This window comes from Sorex fumeus, unplaced genomic scaffold, assembly GCF_029834395.1.
Source record: "Sorex fumeus unplaced genomic scaffold, SorFum_2.1 ptg000001l, whole genome shotgun sequence".
Lineage (NCBI taxonomy): Eukaryota > Metazoa > Chordata > Mammalia > Eulipotyphla > Soricidae > Sorex > Sorex fumeus.
In genome coordinates this window covers 5,098,944-5,117,801 of record NW_026606058.1, presented here as the reverse complement: position 1 = coordinate 5,117,801, position 18,858 = coordinate 5,098,944, and the positions used below count along the sequence as shown (strand labels likewise).

The following is an 18,858-nucleotide window of genomic DNA, read 5'->3' as shown; positions in this document are numbered from 1 at the left end:
AGCCTCTAGTGCCTTACTATCGTCATTTTCACCTAATCATTGCAGCACAAGCAGAAGTAACAAGGGACGCAAACACTAGCTGGCATCCTGGCCCCACCACTGTGCGGGCTGCCTGCTACTCTGGGAAAGACTGGCATGGCAGGTGAGGTTGGCTCTGGGTTGGCATCTGCGATGTGGATTCAAGGAGGTGAGCAGCACTCCCAGGATGGGAAAGCGTGCTAGCGGCACCAGACTGCAGACAACAGGACTCTCCATACTGCGGAAGCTGCCTGTGACCAGCCCAGGAAAACCAGGGCGCCCAGTGTCTGACGAGCATGAGTAATCCCAGCTAACTCCCCCAAGGTGGGAATGCTCCTTGTGTGTATCCAAACGTGACTCCACCCCCAGGAAGCAAGAGTCCTCCAGGAATATGACCTGGTGCTCCCTGGCCATGGCCAGTGGTGCCTTCCCCTGGCTGATGGCTATTTGAGTCAAGTCATGCTCACTTTTTAAATTTTTCTGTTATGAGCCATGACCACCCTGCATCCTTGACGTCCTTGCAAATCATTCAACCTGAGGGTCGCCCTGGGGGACTCCAACACAGCCACTCTCTGGCCACAGTGGATGGCTGCCAGATTTTCTAGAAGTCAAGCATTTTCCAGAGTCCTACGGTACAGCCTGGAGCACATGTGTCCTTGGAAGCCAACCACAGCAGATTGGCTTGGGTTTCTGGCTCCGATTCTGACGCAGGAGGCTCAGGAGAGGCTCCAGGGAGATCCTCCCTGATGAGCAGAGCAGGCCAGACCGCGGCTATGGGGCACTCTGGGTGACTCGATTTGGGCCACTGCTCCCAGGGGTCCACCCCCCAGCCTGCTTCTGGACACCTCACAGAGTCTGAGGGCCACCGGAGGCCACTCTCCTCTGTCCAGTCGGCCAGAGCTGGCATCTACCTGGCAACCCCACAGCTGAGTGTTCATGCTGAGTGCTCCCGGCTCAGTGTCCTTTCTGTGGACAGCACGGAGGAAGAGCTCTGCAGACACACAGTGCGGGCACGGCCACAGCACCCAGCTTACCCAGAATTCCTCCTCGTGGCTTCTGACTCTCCCGCCAGAGCAGCCAGACCAGGGCCTGCTTCTGGTGTGGCAGCAAGGGGACCTGACAGAGGCAATGAACAAAAGCCAAGTCAGAATTCGCAGGACGGGGGTGCTGGGCCCTGGGCGCCCTGCTCTACTCCTCGTCCCTGTCTCCGAGTTGTTGGGAAAGCCGACACGTGGAGCCCCTGCTCCAGTGTGCGCCGGGTCACCCCACGCCCAGTCAGCCAGGACAGTCAACCCATAGGATGTCACGAGCACCCACCACATCACAGCCAGGGCTCCTGCTTGGTCTGCCCAGTCACCAGCCATTCCACGTGCTTTTCCTCCTCATCTCCTAAACGCGACCCCTGTTTCTGCAGCCATGACTCCGTGTGCTCTGCCCATCGGGACTGCCCCGTCCTTAACTGGAGCCTCCTTCCAGTCTTCCCCCACTCCCCTTTATCCTGTACTTGGTGACAAAATCGTCTTCAAAACACACCCCTGTTCAAAGCGCCACAGTGATGCTTCCACATCTCCCGTGCTTCTGCTATCATAAACACACTCGAGACAAGAGGCCTGTGGCCTCCAGCCCCACCGCCGCACCCAGCTCGGGGACCCGCCACCAATCACCAATCCCTGGATCTTCCCTTGAATGACCAAATAGCTGTTCTTTTTTTTTTGTTTGGGGGAGGGGGGGTCATACGCAGCAATGCTCAGGGGTTCCTCCCGACTCTGCACTCAGGAATTACTCCTGGGAGTGCTTGGGGGACCATATGGGATGCCAGGGATTGAACCCAGGTCGGCCGCGTGCAAAGCAAATGCCCTACCTGCTGTACTATCGTTCTGGTCCGGTCTCTAGCTGTTCTATCTTTACTCCTCCTCCAGTTCCTTTTCTTTCCGCTTTTGAGCCACACCCGGTGCTTAGGGCTTACTCCTAGCTATGAGTTCATGGACCACTCACTCCTAGCAGGTCCGAGGGACCATATGGGATGCCAGGGATTGAACCCAGGTCAGCTGTGTGCAAGGCTAGTCCCTTACCCACTATACTATCACTATAGTTCCTATGGGCTGGAGTGATAGCACAGCGGGTAGGGCGTTCGCCTTACAAGCGGCCAACATGGCCGACCCGAGTTCGAATCCTCCGCCCCTCTCGGAGAGCCCGGCAAGCTACCGAGAGTATTCGATATGCCAGACACAGTAACAACAAAGTCTCCAATGGAGACGTTACTGGGCCCGCTCGAGCAAATCGACGATCAACGGGAGGGCCTTTACCTTTACCTTTACCTATAGTTCCTATAGCACCTACTCCTCCAATTTTTTGAATGTTTATTTTTTTTTTTGGCACCAAGTAGGCAGGAAAGAAACAGTGACTCTGAGTGACTTTTCCCTTATTTTGACTCCCTTTGTTCTTCGTATACAGTCTACAGTACACTTCAATACACGATCTCTCCCTGTCTAAGGCCATTCTCTAGCACCTCTTAAACAGATGCCATGAGAATGAACTTCAGCTCGCTCAAGTTCAGGAAGCAACTTCGCCTCTGTGCCCCAGCTTTCAAGGGGCCATACACGGATCCTCTTCTGCCAGACATGGGCCACTTTATGGCTTTAAGGAGGGGAAAGGTGATTTTTTCCCCCCTTTCAATGCTCAGCAGAAAAGACAATGCCCAGAAGGAAGACACCGAGATGCAGGCTGCAGGACAGCACCCTCGCCGTGCGCACCAACTCACCTTCAGCCCAGCGGGGTCCTCTGCCATGGCGGAATCACCAGGACAAGACTTGAGGGACTGATGCAGCTCCTCAATGGCTTCACTTGTGACCTTCCAAACAGCATGGAAGGGATCGAGATGTGCAAGGCCTGAGCACAAGAGGGGGTCATATGACAACACAGCAAGATGAGGTCCTGCCCAGGTCTTAAGGTGACCGGGCCTTGTCAGTCAGATGCTGGAGTTCTGAAGACCCCAATTCTTGCCTTCCTGCCTCCCGCCTCCTCTACCCCAGTCTGCTCCACTCTTCCTTAAAACTATTACCCCAAAGAAATAAAAAGGGGGCTGGAGTGAGAATACAGCGGGTAGGACATTTGCCTTGCACGCGGCCGACTCGGGTTCGAGTCCCAGCATCCCATATGATCCCCTGAGCACCGCCAGGAGTAATTCCTGAGTGAGTGCAAAGCCAGTATTAACCCCTGTGCATCGCCAGGTGTGACCCAAAAAAGGAAAAAAATAGAAATAAAAACAAAAAATTAAAACAAAAGAAATAAAATGGAAAATTAAGACAACCTGTAATATCTGTGTTCTTTTGCTCATACAAGTGCACAGGGCATACACACACACACACAGTCTCATCTTCACGGTTCCACTGGTCTTCGGTCTTTTCTGCTGTCGACCATTTTGGGGTCACGCACACAGACACAGAATCCACAAACAATTGTGGGTTGACCCCCCTTCCTGGGATGTGCGTTGGAGTTTCTATACACACAAATACTTACTGGATGTCTCCAACATGCTGGTGTGTGGATTGGCTGATACAGGCCCACCGAGGAAGGCAAGATGTGGTCACTGTCCCCCATGATCTAATTAATACTGTGCAAAGCTCAGCTGGGCATCATGATCTGGATCTCACAGGCAACTGACAACCCCAGAATGTCCCCACCTCACATGGATGCCGAGACATCCGCCAGGTCGCCCATGACTCAGAAGCACTGCAACTTACATGTCTTACCTCCATGGCACTGACCAGTTTCTCTGGTAGCTGTCTGCCCCCGAAAATGCTGCAGTTCCTGACGCTGTAGGGGCTGGGGGGCCACCAAGTGGGGAGGCTCAGAGGCAGGCTTGGAGAAGTTACTCTGCTGCGGTACTTGAGTGTTACTTGTCTCATGAGTATCTGCCCAGAGAAACGAGAGAACAGTTTAACATTTAGAAAGGCGAAGAGCTTATATGCATGAGGTGAAGGACCGGGACACCATCATTTCAATGAGCTGGGGAAGTTTTCCTGCAAGCACAGGATTTTACGTGGTTGCTTAAACAACGAGAAGGAGCTTGATTGACAGGAAACAGGAGCCTCTGTACATCATTGATACAATGTTAAAGAAAGCATGGGAATAGGTAACAAAACGGAAGGACACACGAATCAAGATGATTCTTTACTGGAGCAGTTTTGCAAATGTCTCTTGTGAGTTTATGTGAGGCCTACGTTCTTTTTGTTTGCTTGTTGTCTGAGTCGCACCTGACAATGTCTGGGTCACACTCTGCCCCCAGAATTACTCCTGATGGTGTTCGGGGGACCATATGCGACACCAGGGATCAAGCCCAGGTTGGCTGGATGCAACACCTGGGCCCTCGCGCAAGGCCCAAGTTCTGATTGCAAAGAATTACCTTGCTCTGGGCAGAGTGCAAGGGCGCCGAGTGCATCCTCCAGCTCCTGGATTTGCTTGTGCAACTTCTGGCCCTTGTCTGGAAGAGCCTGGACATTCACCGACGCCAGTGTGCTCTGCAAAACAGACCCCCCCAAGATGAGCTCTCCTTCTGAGTGTTGGGCACAATGTTAGACAGCCATAGTCTAAAATGCTGGAGCTCCAAAATTAAGGCCTTTTCATGACGTTCGACACCTGGGGTTTGGTGGGGCTTACATCTTCCATCCAGCTCACTTAATCCTGAGAATCTAAGTCCCACAAAAAACAGAAAGCGAGCACCCAGCTTCGAGCCTTTTCACAACAATAACCCATCCTTTTCGTAACCCATCCTGCAAGCAGGGCCCCAACCTGCCAAGCAAAACCCAGGAGGCACCAGTTACCTTCTTCTGTCTCAGCTGCGTGGTGAGGTACGTCCGCCGGGCCTCCAGGTCTAGAGCTCCCACCTTCTGGGCAACCCCTCCGACAGGAGACGGTCTTTTCTGCATGCCCTGAGCAGGGGGGCTGGGGTCCTCCTTCAGGGAGTCTGGAGTCTCATCAAAGAGTAAGGGGCTCCCCGGCGTCAGGTACTCCGAGGCCCCCTCGTCCTCCTCGCTGTCACTGCTGCTAGAGTCAGCCGCTCGTCGGGCTTCCCAGGACAGCCCGGCGGCCAGTGCCGCAGGAGGTACCACTGGCCCTGGCTGAGCCCGGACGTGCTCGGTCTGTGTGCCGGGGCTGTGCTCCGTGCTGCTGGCTTCCAGGTCCCTGGGGTGCTCCTTGTGGAGGTGTGCCCCCTTCTGAGGCTTGCCCGGTGGGCTCTGGCTGTGAGCTTCCTGCGGTAAAGGTCTGCATCCCTCTGCCCTCAGAGGCGCTGCTCCTTCCTTCACTGGCTGGCTGTTCCAATGTGATTTCTTTGGAAAGGATGCAATGGACTTTGTTAGGTCACCATCGTGGCTCTGCGTGAATGCAGTCACCAACAGGTCTTTTTGGTCGGTCCCTTCAGTCGCCTTCGCTTCACTAGGAACCTCTGTCCTTTGCCCTTGCTGCTTCTCTTGAGTGGCTACTTGCTTCTTCCTGACCTCCAGGTTGGACGAGCAATCTTTCTCCACCTGGCACTGAGCTGTGGGCTTCTGTTTCTTTTTTTCATTCGCGCATTTTGGCTTCCATTGTTTCTCCTCAATCACAGATTCAGTCTTCTGCTCCCTCCCCTGACCCAAGATGTCATCTTCCTTTGTCCTTTGCTTCTTATCAGCCAAGTTTTTCTCATCCTCACCTTTGAGGAACTGTCTCCAGAGGGAAGATTCTTGATTCTTGTTAAGTACCTTAAATGGGTTTCTCTGCTGGCTGGAAAGACTGTAAAATGGATCAGAGGCAGGCTGGGATTTAATGACTACACCATGTTCTTCTTCCTTGAAATCAGGATCCTAAAAGACAAAGGAAATAATTTTCGTCAGACATACTGATCCAACCTTCCTATCTGAGACTTTCTTCCTCGGAGGAAATGGAAACAGAGAGAAAACAGCCCATTTTCTTGGAACACTCCTGCAACCACTTCTGCCTTTATAGAAGACTGTGTGCCAAACTCACAAACAGGATCTGGAGAGACGGCACAGGGGGAGGCACCTGCCGTCAAGGCCCAAAGACCCCCCCCCCCCCGGGCTTGAGGGGCCCACGAAGTAGAGCCAGCCAGAAACAGTCCTGAGCACCACCAGGGATGGCCCCAGTCCCTCTCCCAAGACCACCCAAAACTCTCACAGAAACTGATGTTCCTGATTGTTCGGCTCCTTCTCTGTCCACAATCACTGCTTTTTTGGGCTTCAAGAAAGAGGTCAGATTTTTAAGCTTATTAATGGCCATGACCCAGAGACACACAAAAGAATCTCAGAACCGAGCAGCTCACTACAGAGATGCCTCCGGACCTTGCACCAGGCTGATTTTACTGGGGTGCCTGAGACGGGAGCAGGGGTCGTCCCTCCACCTGCCCCCAAGGAATTCCGGTGGCCGCCAACTTCCGGAACCCAATGAAAAGCCCAGGTATGCAGGACCAGTGACTGCAGACTCGAGACCTCAAGGGATAGGGCATGGGCCGTTCCTACTCACATCCCTGTCCCTATGGCACCCTGATGTCATGCCCACAAACTGCCCCTGGCTGCTATTTAGCTCATTAAAGGCCATGATCCAGAGATGCACAAAAGAATCTCGGAACTGATCAGCTCACTGCAGAGATTTCTGCAGACCCTAATTTTCTAAAATTTTAGAATTCTAGGAGCGCGTGGCTGCAAGAGTGGCCGCATGATTATCTTATTCTCTTCACAGCAAGCAATGCAAAATAATCATCTAGCATCTGCCTGTTCGGCAGGTTTGAGCGATGGCAGGAAAATTCAAAATAATGGCAGTGGGAAGGTGTAATGGTGGTGGGACTGGCGTAGAAATATTGAATGTAATCCATTATTGTGAACAACTTTATGAAAATAAAATTTTTTTAAAAAGTAGAGACCAATCAAAGAGCTCTGACAACAGTGGAAGTTGCAACACGTACTTTTCTTGAAAGATGTCCTCCTCAAGATGAATGTCTGCCCAAACCTAAACAAGGTCCTGTGTATTTATTATTTTTTTAATTCTGGATTTATGGCGTTTCACTAGAGGCATCTAGAACTGTGAATTCAGCCAAGAGCTCTTCATTCAACCTTAAAGGTCCAGTTGCCCATTCTGCTTTAGCTCCGTGGGTCCTAAGAGACTCTTCCAATTCTAGCATTCTAGGAGCTGGTGGACTGTACTCTGCCTATGTCAACGCAAGTGTATGTGGCCTACAAGAAGATGCTGAGGTTCCTCAGAGCTAAATTTTCCCTGAGTACAAACTACAGAAAAATTTAAGTGCATAGAATACAAGGAAAAGACTTTGAAATGGCCCAACTGGACATCTGAATTAAAAAAGCCTTAATGAGGTTTCCCTTGCTTAAGGGAAACTTAAGAGAACTGTGTTTCAGGGACACATGCCGAAGCCTGACAGGCACATGGGCTGCAAAACCCCTTTAGGCCTAGGTGCTGCAGATTTAACAGGCTAGAAAGCAGATGAGAAACTCCTACCTGCCACGGGATACCTCCGCACCACTGCTTCCCCTCGGCCTTACTTTTACTGCACCGGAAGAACAATCTGATGAAGTACAAAAATACAAATAATCAACGCTGAGAAAACCCATTAAGAGTCAAATTTCTTTTATATCCAGAAAACATCTTAGAACTATTTGGTCAGGTTATGAAAGGTTGCTTAAAATCAATTACTCTTCATACACTTTAAAATTTATTTTACTGCAAAGGTCGCTTGAGTGGCTAAGAACAGAGACATCACAATAATGTGATATAGGCACATGTATGCGGTTTACTACACCGAGAAAGGCAGCTATGAAGACTGATCAACAATTCTTTCTGATGAAGAATCAGAAAACGAGAAAACCAGGCATTAAATATCCCCAACGCAAGTCACGATCCTTTCTTATAAAGGAAAACAAATATAAAACCTAGCCAATTGAAAACAGTGAAAAGAATGAAAACAAATAAACAAAAACCCTTAATTTGGTCAAATCTGGACCTAAATACCAACTTAAAGGAGATGCAGAAAAATGCGTAGGACTAGGCCATGGGGGTGTACTGTGCCACCCCACCAGCGGGAAACGCTGTATGACACATAACTTGATTTCTTCATTAAACAAAAGAGAGGAAAAAGGAATAGAGGGATCAAGGGGACACTTATGAGACAAATCAATTGATCACAATTTTGTGAATCTTAGATCTTGACTAAAACATATAAATAAAATTACTGAAAAGTAAACTGACATTTATGAAGCTGTGAAAACTGAAAATTTGTATTCCAACTGGTTAACAACAAAAGAGTCCGCGTCTTTTCATTGTTGGTGTTTCTGTTTTTTGGGTTTTTTTGCCACAGCCAGCAGTGCTCAGGACTTACTCCTGGCTCTGTGCTCAGGGATCATTCCTGGCAACCAGGTGCAATGCAGGTGAGAGACCCAAGGTCAGCTGCATATGAGGCAAGCACCCTGCCTGCTGTACTGTCCCTCTGGACCCGGCAAGGACCGCTTCTCTCCCATAGGGCAGTACATGGTATGACACCCAACAAGCTTTGGCCCTGGGGGCGGGGAGGGTTCTTCACAGCACAGACCCTCCAGATCTCCTGTGTGAGTCTGGTTTTCCCCCACAGGACTGTCATCAACACAGATAATCTTCACTGAATTAAACAATGTACGTGCCAGTGTTGCCGGGGGGCCCACCGGGGCACTAGCTGCTTTGCAGCATGCGATGATTCTGGTGTTATTAAGTCCTGAGTATCAGTGGGTGTATCTTACTTACCAATAACACCCCGTAATCCAAAGAACTAACACTTGTTTTGCCCAAATATAGGCCAAAAAAAAGAAGTCTCATCTACTTTAATCTCACAATCTAAAGGGGGAAAAAAACCCACGAACTCAGAAGCTCACTGATAATGTTCACCATGTATAAACCAAGGGGAGCCTATCATTCCTCTAAAGGACAGAGTTCTTCCCACTGGTCCTGGGGGACTGTTACCCTTCAGGGACCAAAGGTGAGGTTCAGGGCTGTGCCTGGAGAATGCTGGTGTGCGGCGCCGCCTGGTGTTGAAGGAAGAGAAAGCCGCACAGTTCCACACCAAAATCTTTGAATCTCCTGCCCACACTTTTCCATGGCTGCTGCTCCTGTCTGCTAGCAAGAAGCTTAAACAGAATCCTGCTCATCTGAGGATGTAAAGTACTGAAAATCCTTAAAAGTAAGCCCCGTTTGGAAGAGGAAGAGGCTGTACTTCCTGAAATTATGCTCCAGAGTATGAGGGTTCTGTGAAAGCCCTTCTAGTCTGCTAATTTTGTGAAAGCCCTTCTAGTCTGCTAATAATAAATCATTCATGGGGACTTGCTCACTGTGTGGACGTCTCCCTCTACCACTTACGGGGCTCTAAGTCTTCCTTTTTAAGTTTATTTTGTGCTTCAGGACTTACTTTTACTTGTCCTAGAACAGCATTTTAGCTTATTTCTCTTCTCCCCGACGGGGCGTCCCAGAACACATGTGGGCAGGATCACTTGGTACGCACATGGCCCCTGGACCAAGCTCTCAGTCTCACAGGAGCCCTGATACTTCCAAACTCATGGAGGCATCCGATGGCTCCCCTCCCGCTGTGGCCCAAGGCCAGAGAGATCAGGATCCCCTTAGCACTTGCAGGACTTACTAAGGTTGACCCTCACACCCTTGCACCTGCTGGGTTAAGTGTGGGTTACCCACAGCAACATCTTCCAGGCCCTAAAACAACATTTAAGAGCCCCAGTTAAACCTCCCATCGCTACTGATCTAGACTTGGGTGAAAAAGAAACACAGCACTCTTAAGAAGAAATGTCTTCCTGTATTTTTTTTTTTTTTTTTTTTTGCTTTTTGGATCACACCCAGCAATGCTCAGTTTTAAAATAATAAAAGTGTAGCCACGTGGACTCCTGGCTCTGCACTCAGGAATTACTCCTGGCGGTGCTTGGGGGACCATATGGGATGCTGGAAATCGAACCTGGGTTGGATGCGTGCTAGGCAAACGCCCTACCCCCTGTGCTATTGCTCCAGCCCCGTCTTCCTCTACTTTAAACTAATTATGACTTCTCAGCTTCGTCCGCTTAGAATCATGCAGCATGCTAAAGATTAGTTCTTAAAATGTTATCATCAACACTGAACTTCTCTTGAAGCTGCATGCTTAATTTTCTAGCTGATTTCACACAAATGTAAAATAGGATTAGTCCAAAACTGCGTCAGCCACAAACTGTAACGCTTTTCCTTTCCTGTCTTAATGGTAAAGCCCATTAGCCACAACCCCAACAGAGCAACTGCTTACTGAGCACTGACAACACCATCACCAGGCTAAAAGCCTCACTCACAGTTTTACCGAGATCTCATTCATACACTAGGAAGCTAGGGCTACACGATCACTACACCCAGTGACAAATGGTCTGCCCTACTAGGAAAAATGCCTGATCGATTCTCTTTCAGCAGGAAAAATGTCCAATCAATTCTCTTCCAGCATGTTTTTCTTTAATCATAGTGCACCCAATGCCATGATCATTGCCTCAATCCAAGTACCTCGCCATTCACTTGGAGCAAAGGGTTGTGTCCAGAGTGAACCAGATTGAGGACTGGACCCCAAAACCTATAGTATGACCCTGAGAGCCTAGGTCCCCTTCCGAGTCCCTCGTAATGCTTCCTCATGTGTGTGAAACAGGAAAAGGAAGACCCACCCAGCAGATCCCATGGTGGTGAGAAATTCACAAGCCATGTACTATCATTCTCAATAACGTTCGTGCTCCACTGTCTTTACTTCCTCCTCTGTTCTCCATAATTCACCTGTTAGTGCAAAACTAGATCAGCTCTTCCATGGCTTCCACCACCTAAGAACATGGTTTTGTCCAGGAGAGGGTCCCCAGTTCAGAAGGGCACCCTTTCAGCGTGCACTAGAGGCTTGCTAGGTCCTCTGTACCAGGAGAAAACACTTGGGAACCAACTATAAATTTTACTTAAAACAGCATAAAAGGAAATAAACCCTGAAGACTAAAATTTTTAAAAAGGGAATAAAACTGTATAATGAAAATATTAACTGATGCTTAAAGAATCTTTAGAAGTCACAAATATATATATATGCTTATGATTACATGCTAATTACTTAATCTATATAGATTCAGATTCTAAATCTATATTAATCCCAGCAGGGTTTTGTGTAGAAATCGACAAAATGGACTCGACATTTTTATATGGGAATGCAAAAGATCTAGAATGGTCAATCTGGGGGGAACAGAGTGGGAAAGGTAGAGGCCAGGAGACTCAAGATACAATCTTATCTGATTGGGTAAAAATAGGGAACCGGATAAATGGAATAAATCAGTAAATCCAGAAACAGCCACGCATGGCAGTCAATTTACTTTTCACAGAGGAGCCAAGCATTTAATAGGAAAAGTCTTTAAAACTGGTACTGAAGGGCCAGCGAGACAGCACGGAGATTGGGGCTCTAGTCTTCCACTTAGCGGACCACGGCTTGACCTCTAACCCCCAGGCCGGCCAGGAGAGATCCCGAGCAGAGAGCAGGGAGTAAGCCCTGAGCACAGTCAGGCATGAGCCAAGCCAAAAGAGAGAGCTGAGACAATGGAATCGTTATTCAAAGATGTAGAGGGAAAGAGATAAGCTTCCACTTTTCTTACAACAAAATTAATCTGAGGCAGATAAGAGAATACATAAAAAGGCCATTAAAAAATGTAAAGCTTCCAGAAGAAACCACTATAGACTTTGGGTAGGCAACAATTCCTCAGTGCAAATACAAAAACACCATTAATAAATGATAAAGTTGACATTGTAAGAATGCAAAAATCTCTGCTCTTCAAAAGACAGTTAAGAAAATGAAAATGACAGAGAAAATATTTACAGTGTATCTATCTGCCAAGTCCTCTGACAATATATAAGGATATTTTTTCCAATAGAATAATAAAAAGACAGGTAACAGCAATTTTTAAATAAAGAAAAACAGTTGCAGGCTGTGGTTGATGTTTACAGTTTTAAAATAATAAAAGTGTAGCCACGGGGACGAGCATCTTGGAGATGAGGAGGGAGGAGAGTGAGACTGCAGGAGTCCAAGGACAGGAGGAGACAGACCCATGGTGACGTAATGGTTCACCACAACCGTGGCAGCAAATACACAAACCACATGGGGAAACTGTACTGAAATGATAATACAAACAAACTACTACAAATTAAATATGTTGCCACCAGATCAAGTCTACATGGGATTTCTTTTTTTTTTTTCCAACCGCATGTCAATCTACAATGGTCTCAATAAAGATTTTACCGTTTCACTGGACAACATCAGATTAAAAGGTTTTGCATGGTAAACGAAACTTGGGCAAAAACAGAGAGACGCCAGATTGAATGGGAAACAATATTTTCACATAAAAAATGCTTCAGTTAAAGGGCTAATATCTACGATAGGTAAAGCACTCACAAAGCTCAACAATTAAAAAAAAAACCTAATAATTCCACCAAAAATAGGGAGAGGAGATAAACAGGCAATTCCCCAAAGGGGCAATCGGGTGGCGAGAAGGTATATGAAAAGTGTTCATCACCACTTATGGTCAGGGAAAAGTAAGCCAAAACACCAGTAAGATGGCATCTCTGCCAGGGAGAATGGCACACGTTAACAGGACTGGAAAGAACCCACACTGGCAGGATGCAGTGGTCTGGGAACCTTCATTCACTGATGCTGGGAATGTTATCTGCTTTAACCTCTAGGAAAAGCAATCTAGAGATTTCTCCAAAATGTACAAAAAGAACTTGCATAAGACCCATCAATTCCACTTCTTGGCATCTACCTCCCACACCCAGAAACACTCATTTAAAAATATATACACACAGGGGCTGGAGCAATAGCACAGCGGGTGGGGGGTTTGCCTTGCACGCAGTCAACATGGTCAACACAGGTTCGATTCCCAGCATCCCATATGGCCCCCCGAGCACCGCCAGGAGTGATTCCTGAGTGCATAAGCCAGGAGTAACCCCTGAGCATCGCCGGGTGTGACCCAAAAAGCAAAAAAAAAATGTATATATATATATGTATATATATACACACACAGCTATGTTCACAGCCAGAGTACAGAGGCAACAAAATGCTTCACAACGGATACAAATGGACAAATAATTTGTGGTATATATATATGCAATATATATACACAATACCCCTGACCCGGAAAGAGCCCCCAATGCAGCACCGTTGGGAAGGATGAGTAAAGAGAGGCTGCTAAAATCTCAAGGCTAGGACAAATGCAGACGTCACTGGTGCCCGCTCAATGAATAACGGGATGACAGTGATACAGTGATACACAATGGAATACTACATAGCTATATATATAAAAAAAAAAGAAATCACACAATAACTGGAAGGTAGCATTAGTTAAGTGAAGTAAGTCAGAGGGAGAAAAAATACCAGATGATCTCATTCATCTGTAGAATACAGAGCACAGGGAAACAGTCTCCAACAATGATAAACCCATTGGATTATAAAACTGAGAGAAGGCAGCAACGTAGGGGAAGTGAGTGGGACGAGGCAGTCAAGCTTAGGATGCAAAACAAATATACAAAAATCTGGGGTGCTTGTATACACTAGCAATAAACCATGAGAAGGAAATTAAGAAAATCCCATTTACTGTTGGTTCACAAAGAACGAAAGGGAGTAAGTTTTAAAATGGAGGTAAAAGACCTGCTTACTGAAAACCATGAGACACTAAGAAAAGTGAAGAAGATACAAACAAAAATTGTGTGTGATCAGAGGTTAGAAAAATTAACATTGTTAGAATGTGCAAACTACGCAAAGCATTCTACAGATTGAGTGCTACCCCTATGAAATTATCAGTGGCATTTTTCACAGAATAGGACATAGGGTTCTGAAATTTAACACCACAAAGACCGGGAGAGTCAACCACTGAGGAAGAATGCTGGAGGCATCACATTTCTTGATTTCAAACTACATTAGAAAACTAGTTATCAAAATACTAAGGTGTTGGCATGAAACAGCTGTGAGTCAACAGAAAAGAAAATGCAGCCATAGGTGTCGAAATGGGCTGGAGCAATAGCACAGCAGGTAGGGCGTTTGCCTCACACACAGCTGACCCGGGTTCGATTCCTCCGTTCCTCTCGCAGCATATTCGATATGGCAAAAACAGTAACAAGTCTCACAATGGAGACGTTACTGGTGCCCACTTGAGCAAATCGATGAACAACAGGACGGCAGTGCTACAGTGCACTGCTACAGGTGTCGAAATATTGAATGTAATCCATTATTGCGAACAACTTTATGAAAATAAAAAAAAGAAGAAAATGCAGCTATGAACCTACACATAAAGGTAAAAGGTAAAGGCCCTCCCGTTGATCGTCGATTTGCTCGAGCGGGCCCAGTAACGTCTCCATTGGAGACTTTGTTGTTACTGTGTCTGGCATATCGAATACTCTCGGTAGCTTGCCGGGCTCTCCGAGAGGGGCGGAGGAATCGAACTCGGGTCGGCCATGTTGGCCGCTTGTAAGGCGAACGCCCTACCGCTGTGCTATCGCTCCAGCCCTACACATATATTATCAAATAATTTAACAAGCCAAAAATAAACAATGAAGAAAAGAATCTAATCAATATATGATGGGAAAACCAAACAGTCACATACCAAAAAAAAAAAAAGAAACTGAGGGCTGGAGAGACAGCACAGTGGGTAGGGGCGTTTGCCTTGCACACGCCTGACCCGGGTTCGATTCCCAGCATCCCATGTGGTCCCCTGGGCAACGGCAGGAGTAACTCCTGAGTGCAGAGCCAGGAATAGCCCCTGTGCATAGCCAGGTGTGACCCAAAAAGCAAAAAAAAAAAAAAAAAGAAAGAAACTGGACAAGTATTTTACCCATCTACAAAATTTGATCGAAAATGGATAAAAAACTTAAATAGAAGATTCGAAACCATAAATCTAGGAAGAAACTCTTAGCAATCTGCTTGATGTTTTTTTTATTCCTTGCATCTGACACCAAAACAAATAACAGCCAACAATCAACAAACTGAGAAGCCAACCAGTGAGGGGAAACCAGATAATTCATAAAGGGTGAACATACTGAACTATGAATAACACAAACAACTCATCAGCCAACACCGGAGCAAATGAAAAATGGACAGAGCTTTGATCCCCCTGAAGAACCCTGACTCTCAGGGAGAAGCTGCTCCCTCTTGAACACGCATCTCTCATTTTCTTTCTCTCCCCTCACCTATCTCTCCTTCCTTCCTTCCTCACTCCCTCCTTCCCTTCCTTTCTCCCCCCCACCCCATCTCTTTTTTATTTTGGGACCATTCTCAGCTGTGCGCGTGGCTTACTCCTGGCTCTGCATTCAGGGATGACTTCTGCTGGGGTTCAGGGGACCACAAGGGCTGCTGAGGATCAAAGCTGGGTTTACCACATGAAGGCAACTGCCATACCCATTATACTAGCTCCAGGATAGGAGTAAGCCCTGAGCACAGCGGGGTATAACTCCAAAACAAACACAAACAACAATCCAAACTATTCTACTTCATTAAAACAAGAGGGGGTGGGGGTGGGACAGAGCATCAGAAGAGACATTCCCCCCATGAGGCCTCCAGATGGGCAACAGGTGAGCTCACTCATCATGGAAATGCAAATCCAAACCACACTAAGATAAAAAGAAAAAGAGGCCCCTCCCCTCCCCTCCGTATGGGGGGGCGGGGAGGGGAGAGAAGGGGGTCATCTGGCAGCAAACAGGAGAGCACCTAGGTGTTAGGGGAGACCTGTGATTTTAGATGTGCTTCGAACTGTAGCCCAGGATCTCTGCCAATGTGGGGCCCCTCCCCTCACAGGTACACCAGTGGCAGGGGGATGGGGTGGGGTGGGGTGGGGTGGGGGGCTGCCTCTCATACGGCCGCTAGTTAATTTTCCCTTTCATAGTGCACTGGACCCATACCTCAGTCTCCTTTACCAAGCTCTTATGAGGGCAGCCTGGCTACCCCAATCACATTAGGCCAAAAATCCACTGGAATAATCTATTCCAATCAAAATACCCTCCAACACACACCAAATTAACAGTGAACCCAAGAATCTGTACAAACCCAATCTAAAAGAACACATCCCCTCGATCAGCGCTAGAGGCCCTACCAAAGTCACACAGGAACACCAAAGAGAAAGGTAATATCCTTGAAGGGGAAAGCGGATCAATCGATCTCACCCAGAGTTCTCCCTGGCAATGAGAAGGGGATGCTAAGAGTGAACTGGAGGGAGCCACCTCCTTACTATGGGGAAACAGCAGAGTCCCACCACATGAGGCGTGGACGAAAAGAGTCCTGCAGCCTCAACAGGGAGTACCAGAATATCTCTAATTAAGAATTCAGTGATGAAACGGTGAGAATATTTAACGAGCGCAAAGAAACAGTGGAGTTGACATCCAACAAAATAAAGAAAGATATGAAAGAAACAGAAACAGTCAACAAAATACAGGAAGAAATGGGAGCAGAAATAAAGCTACAAACAAAAGTGTCACCAAGAAAAAATTCGGCAGATAAAACTAAAAATTCAGTGGATACCCTCACCAGTAAGAGAAGATGGGAAAAGACCTCAAAATAGCTCAAGGGTGAATAAGAGATATCTGGGATGAATTCAAAAGGGAAAACATGAATAATCAGAGTACCAGAAGAACAAAGAGGCAACCCAAACAAGGTAGTCACAGTTAAAGATATTATTGCTGAAAAGTTCCCAGAGCTGGAGAATGCAGGCATCCAGATCCAAGAATCCTGAAGGGTACAATCAGAACGATGAATACCATGAATAGAGACACAATAGTGCAAGCAGCAAGGTCAAAGAAGGAAATCGCATACAAAGGAGAATCCCTTAGATTTACAGCAACTTATCAGACAAAACCATCTGGGTCTGAAGACAGTGGTGGGACACAGTGAAAAAAACTCAATGAAATGAATGCCTCACCAAGAATACTTTACCCAGCCAGACTCTCATTCAGATCTGAAGAAACCATACTCAGTGGATAAACAACGCTCAGGAACTTAACAGACTCAAAACAAACCTTAAAAGAAAGACCGAAGGGGCAACTATAAGACAAGACAAACTCAGGCCCGAGTGATATAGCACAGCAGGTAGGGCGTTTGCCTTGCATGCGGCCGACCTGGGTTCGATCCCCGGCATCCCATATGGTTCCCCAAGCACCGCCAGGAGTAATTCCTGAGTGCAGAGCCAGGAGTAACCCCTGAGCTTCGCTGGGTGTGACCCAAAAAGCAAAAAAAAAAAAAAAAAAAAAAAGACAAGACAAACTCGATAAACACAACAAACTTCTACAGAAAAATGACACAAAACCCCATGACCATGATCTCAATGTCAATGCTCTGAATGCACGAATTAAGAGACAGAGTGGCAAAATGGATTAAAAAACTGAATCTAACATTCTGCTGCCGACAAGATACACATTTTAACAGTTAGAACAAACACAGGCTCAAAGTCAAAGGATGGAAACCTATTCTTCAAGCAAAGAACTCTCTCAAAAAAGCTGGGTTGGCCATACTAGCATCTGACAATACAGAGTTTTAAGCCTGGAAAAGATTAGAACGGACAGAAAAGCCATTTCTTAATAATCAAGGGATATGTACACTAGGAAGAAATTACATTCCTAAACAGATATGCACTCAATGAGGGACCAGCAAAATACTTAAAACAACTGCTAGTAAACTTCAGAGGACATTGGGCACAGTCAAGTAATGGTTGGAGACTTCAACACCGCCTTGTCATCTCTTGATAGATCAATGATACTACAACTTAGCAAGGAAATACTGACTTTGAAGGAAGAAATGGAAGAGAGACGACTACTAGATATTACAGGACATTTTACATCCCCAAAGCCGAATACACATACTTCTACAGTGCACATGGGACCTTCTCTAAGAAAGACCACATGCTGGGCCACAAAACAGACTTCTCTAAAAATCAAGAAGATAGAAATGGTACTGACTGCATTTTCAGACCACTGAAGATAGAAGTTAATCGCACGCAGAAGCTGAGAACCAAATCAAACACCTGGAAATTAAACAGCTCACTACTGAACAACCAGTGGGTTAGAGATGAAATAAAGTAAGAAATCCAAAGATTCTTAGAAACAAATGAAAATGAGGACATAAGCTATCAGAACCTGGGGGACACAGCTAACACAGTGTTAAGAGGAAAGTTTATAGCTCTGCAAGGATTCATCACAAAGGAAGAAAGGGACCACATAAATATTCTTGACTTTACAGCTGAAGATCTTAAAATATTACAAATAAGAGAAGCCCAAAACAGGCAGGAGGAAAGAAATAATAAAAGTCAGCAGGAATCAATGGGCTGGATTCCAAAAATAAAACAATCCAAAAGATCAATGAAACCAAGAGTTGTTTTGAAAAAATAAATTTAAGATTGATAAACCACTAGCAAGAATCACAAAGAGAAATCTGAAATAAATAAATTTCATTTATTTAATAAATTGAATCTGAAATGAACAGAAGGATCCAGTAGAAACCACAGAAATTCAAAAGATTGTCAGAGATTACTTTGAGAATCTGTATGCCACGAAACAAGAGAACCTCAAAGAAATGAATAAATTCCTAGATACTTATAAGCTCCCAAGGCTGAACCACAAAGATATGGAATACCTGAACAGGTATAGCACTACCAAGGAAACTGAAACGATAATCAAAAGTCTTCCAAAAACAAAGCCTGGCCCAGATAGATTTACTAGTGATTCCTTCCAAACCTTTAAAAACGACTTACTGCAAATCCTCTTCAAACCTTTCTGGGAAACTGAAAAAACAGAAGCACT

At 46.4% G+C, this 18,858-nt stretch overlaps 1 protein-coding gene across 1 annotated transcript in view; it reads right to left on the bottom strand.

Moving 5' to 3' along the window:
* TTF2 (transcription termination factor 2) overlaps nucleotides 1–18,858 on the bottom strand; it is a 52,901-nt gene that overhangs the window by 23,169 nt on the left and 10,874 nt on the right. The window contains exons 4-9 of the mRNA XM_056115283.1: nucleotides 7,525–7,591; nucleotides 4,842–5,861; nucleotides 4,424–4,538; nucleotides 3,786–3,932; nucleotides 2,780–2,907; nucleotides 1,053–1,134 (exon numbers count right to left, since the gene is read on the bottom strand). Of these exons, the coding sequence (XP_055971258.1) occupies nucleotides 1,053–1,134; nucleotides 2,780–2,907; nucleotides 3,786–3,932; nucleotides 4,424–4,538; nucleotides 4,842–5,861; nucleotides 7,525–7,591 (1,559 nt within the window). The remainder of the gene's footprint in view (nucleotides 1–1,052; nucleotides 1,135–2,779; nucleotides 2,908–3,785; nucleotides 3,933–4,423; nucleotides 4,539–4,841; nucleotides 5,862–7,524; nucleotides 7,592–18,858) is intronic.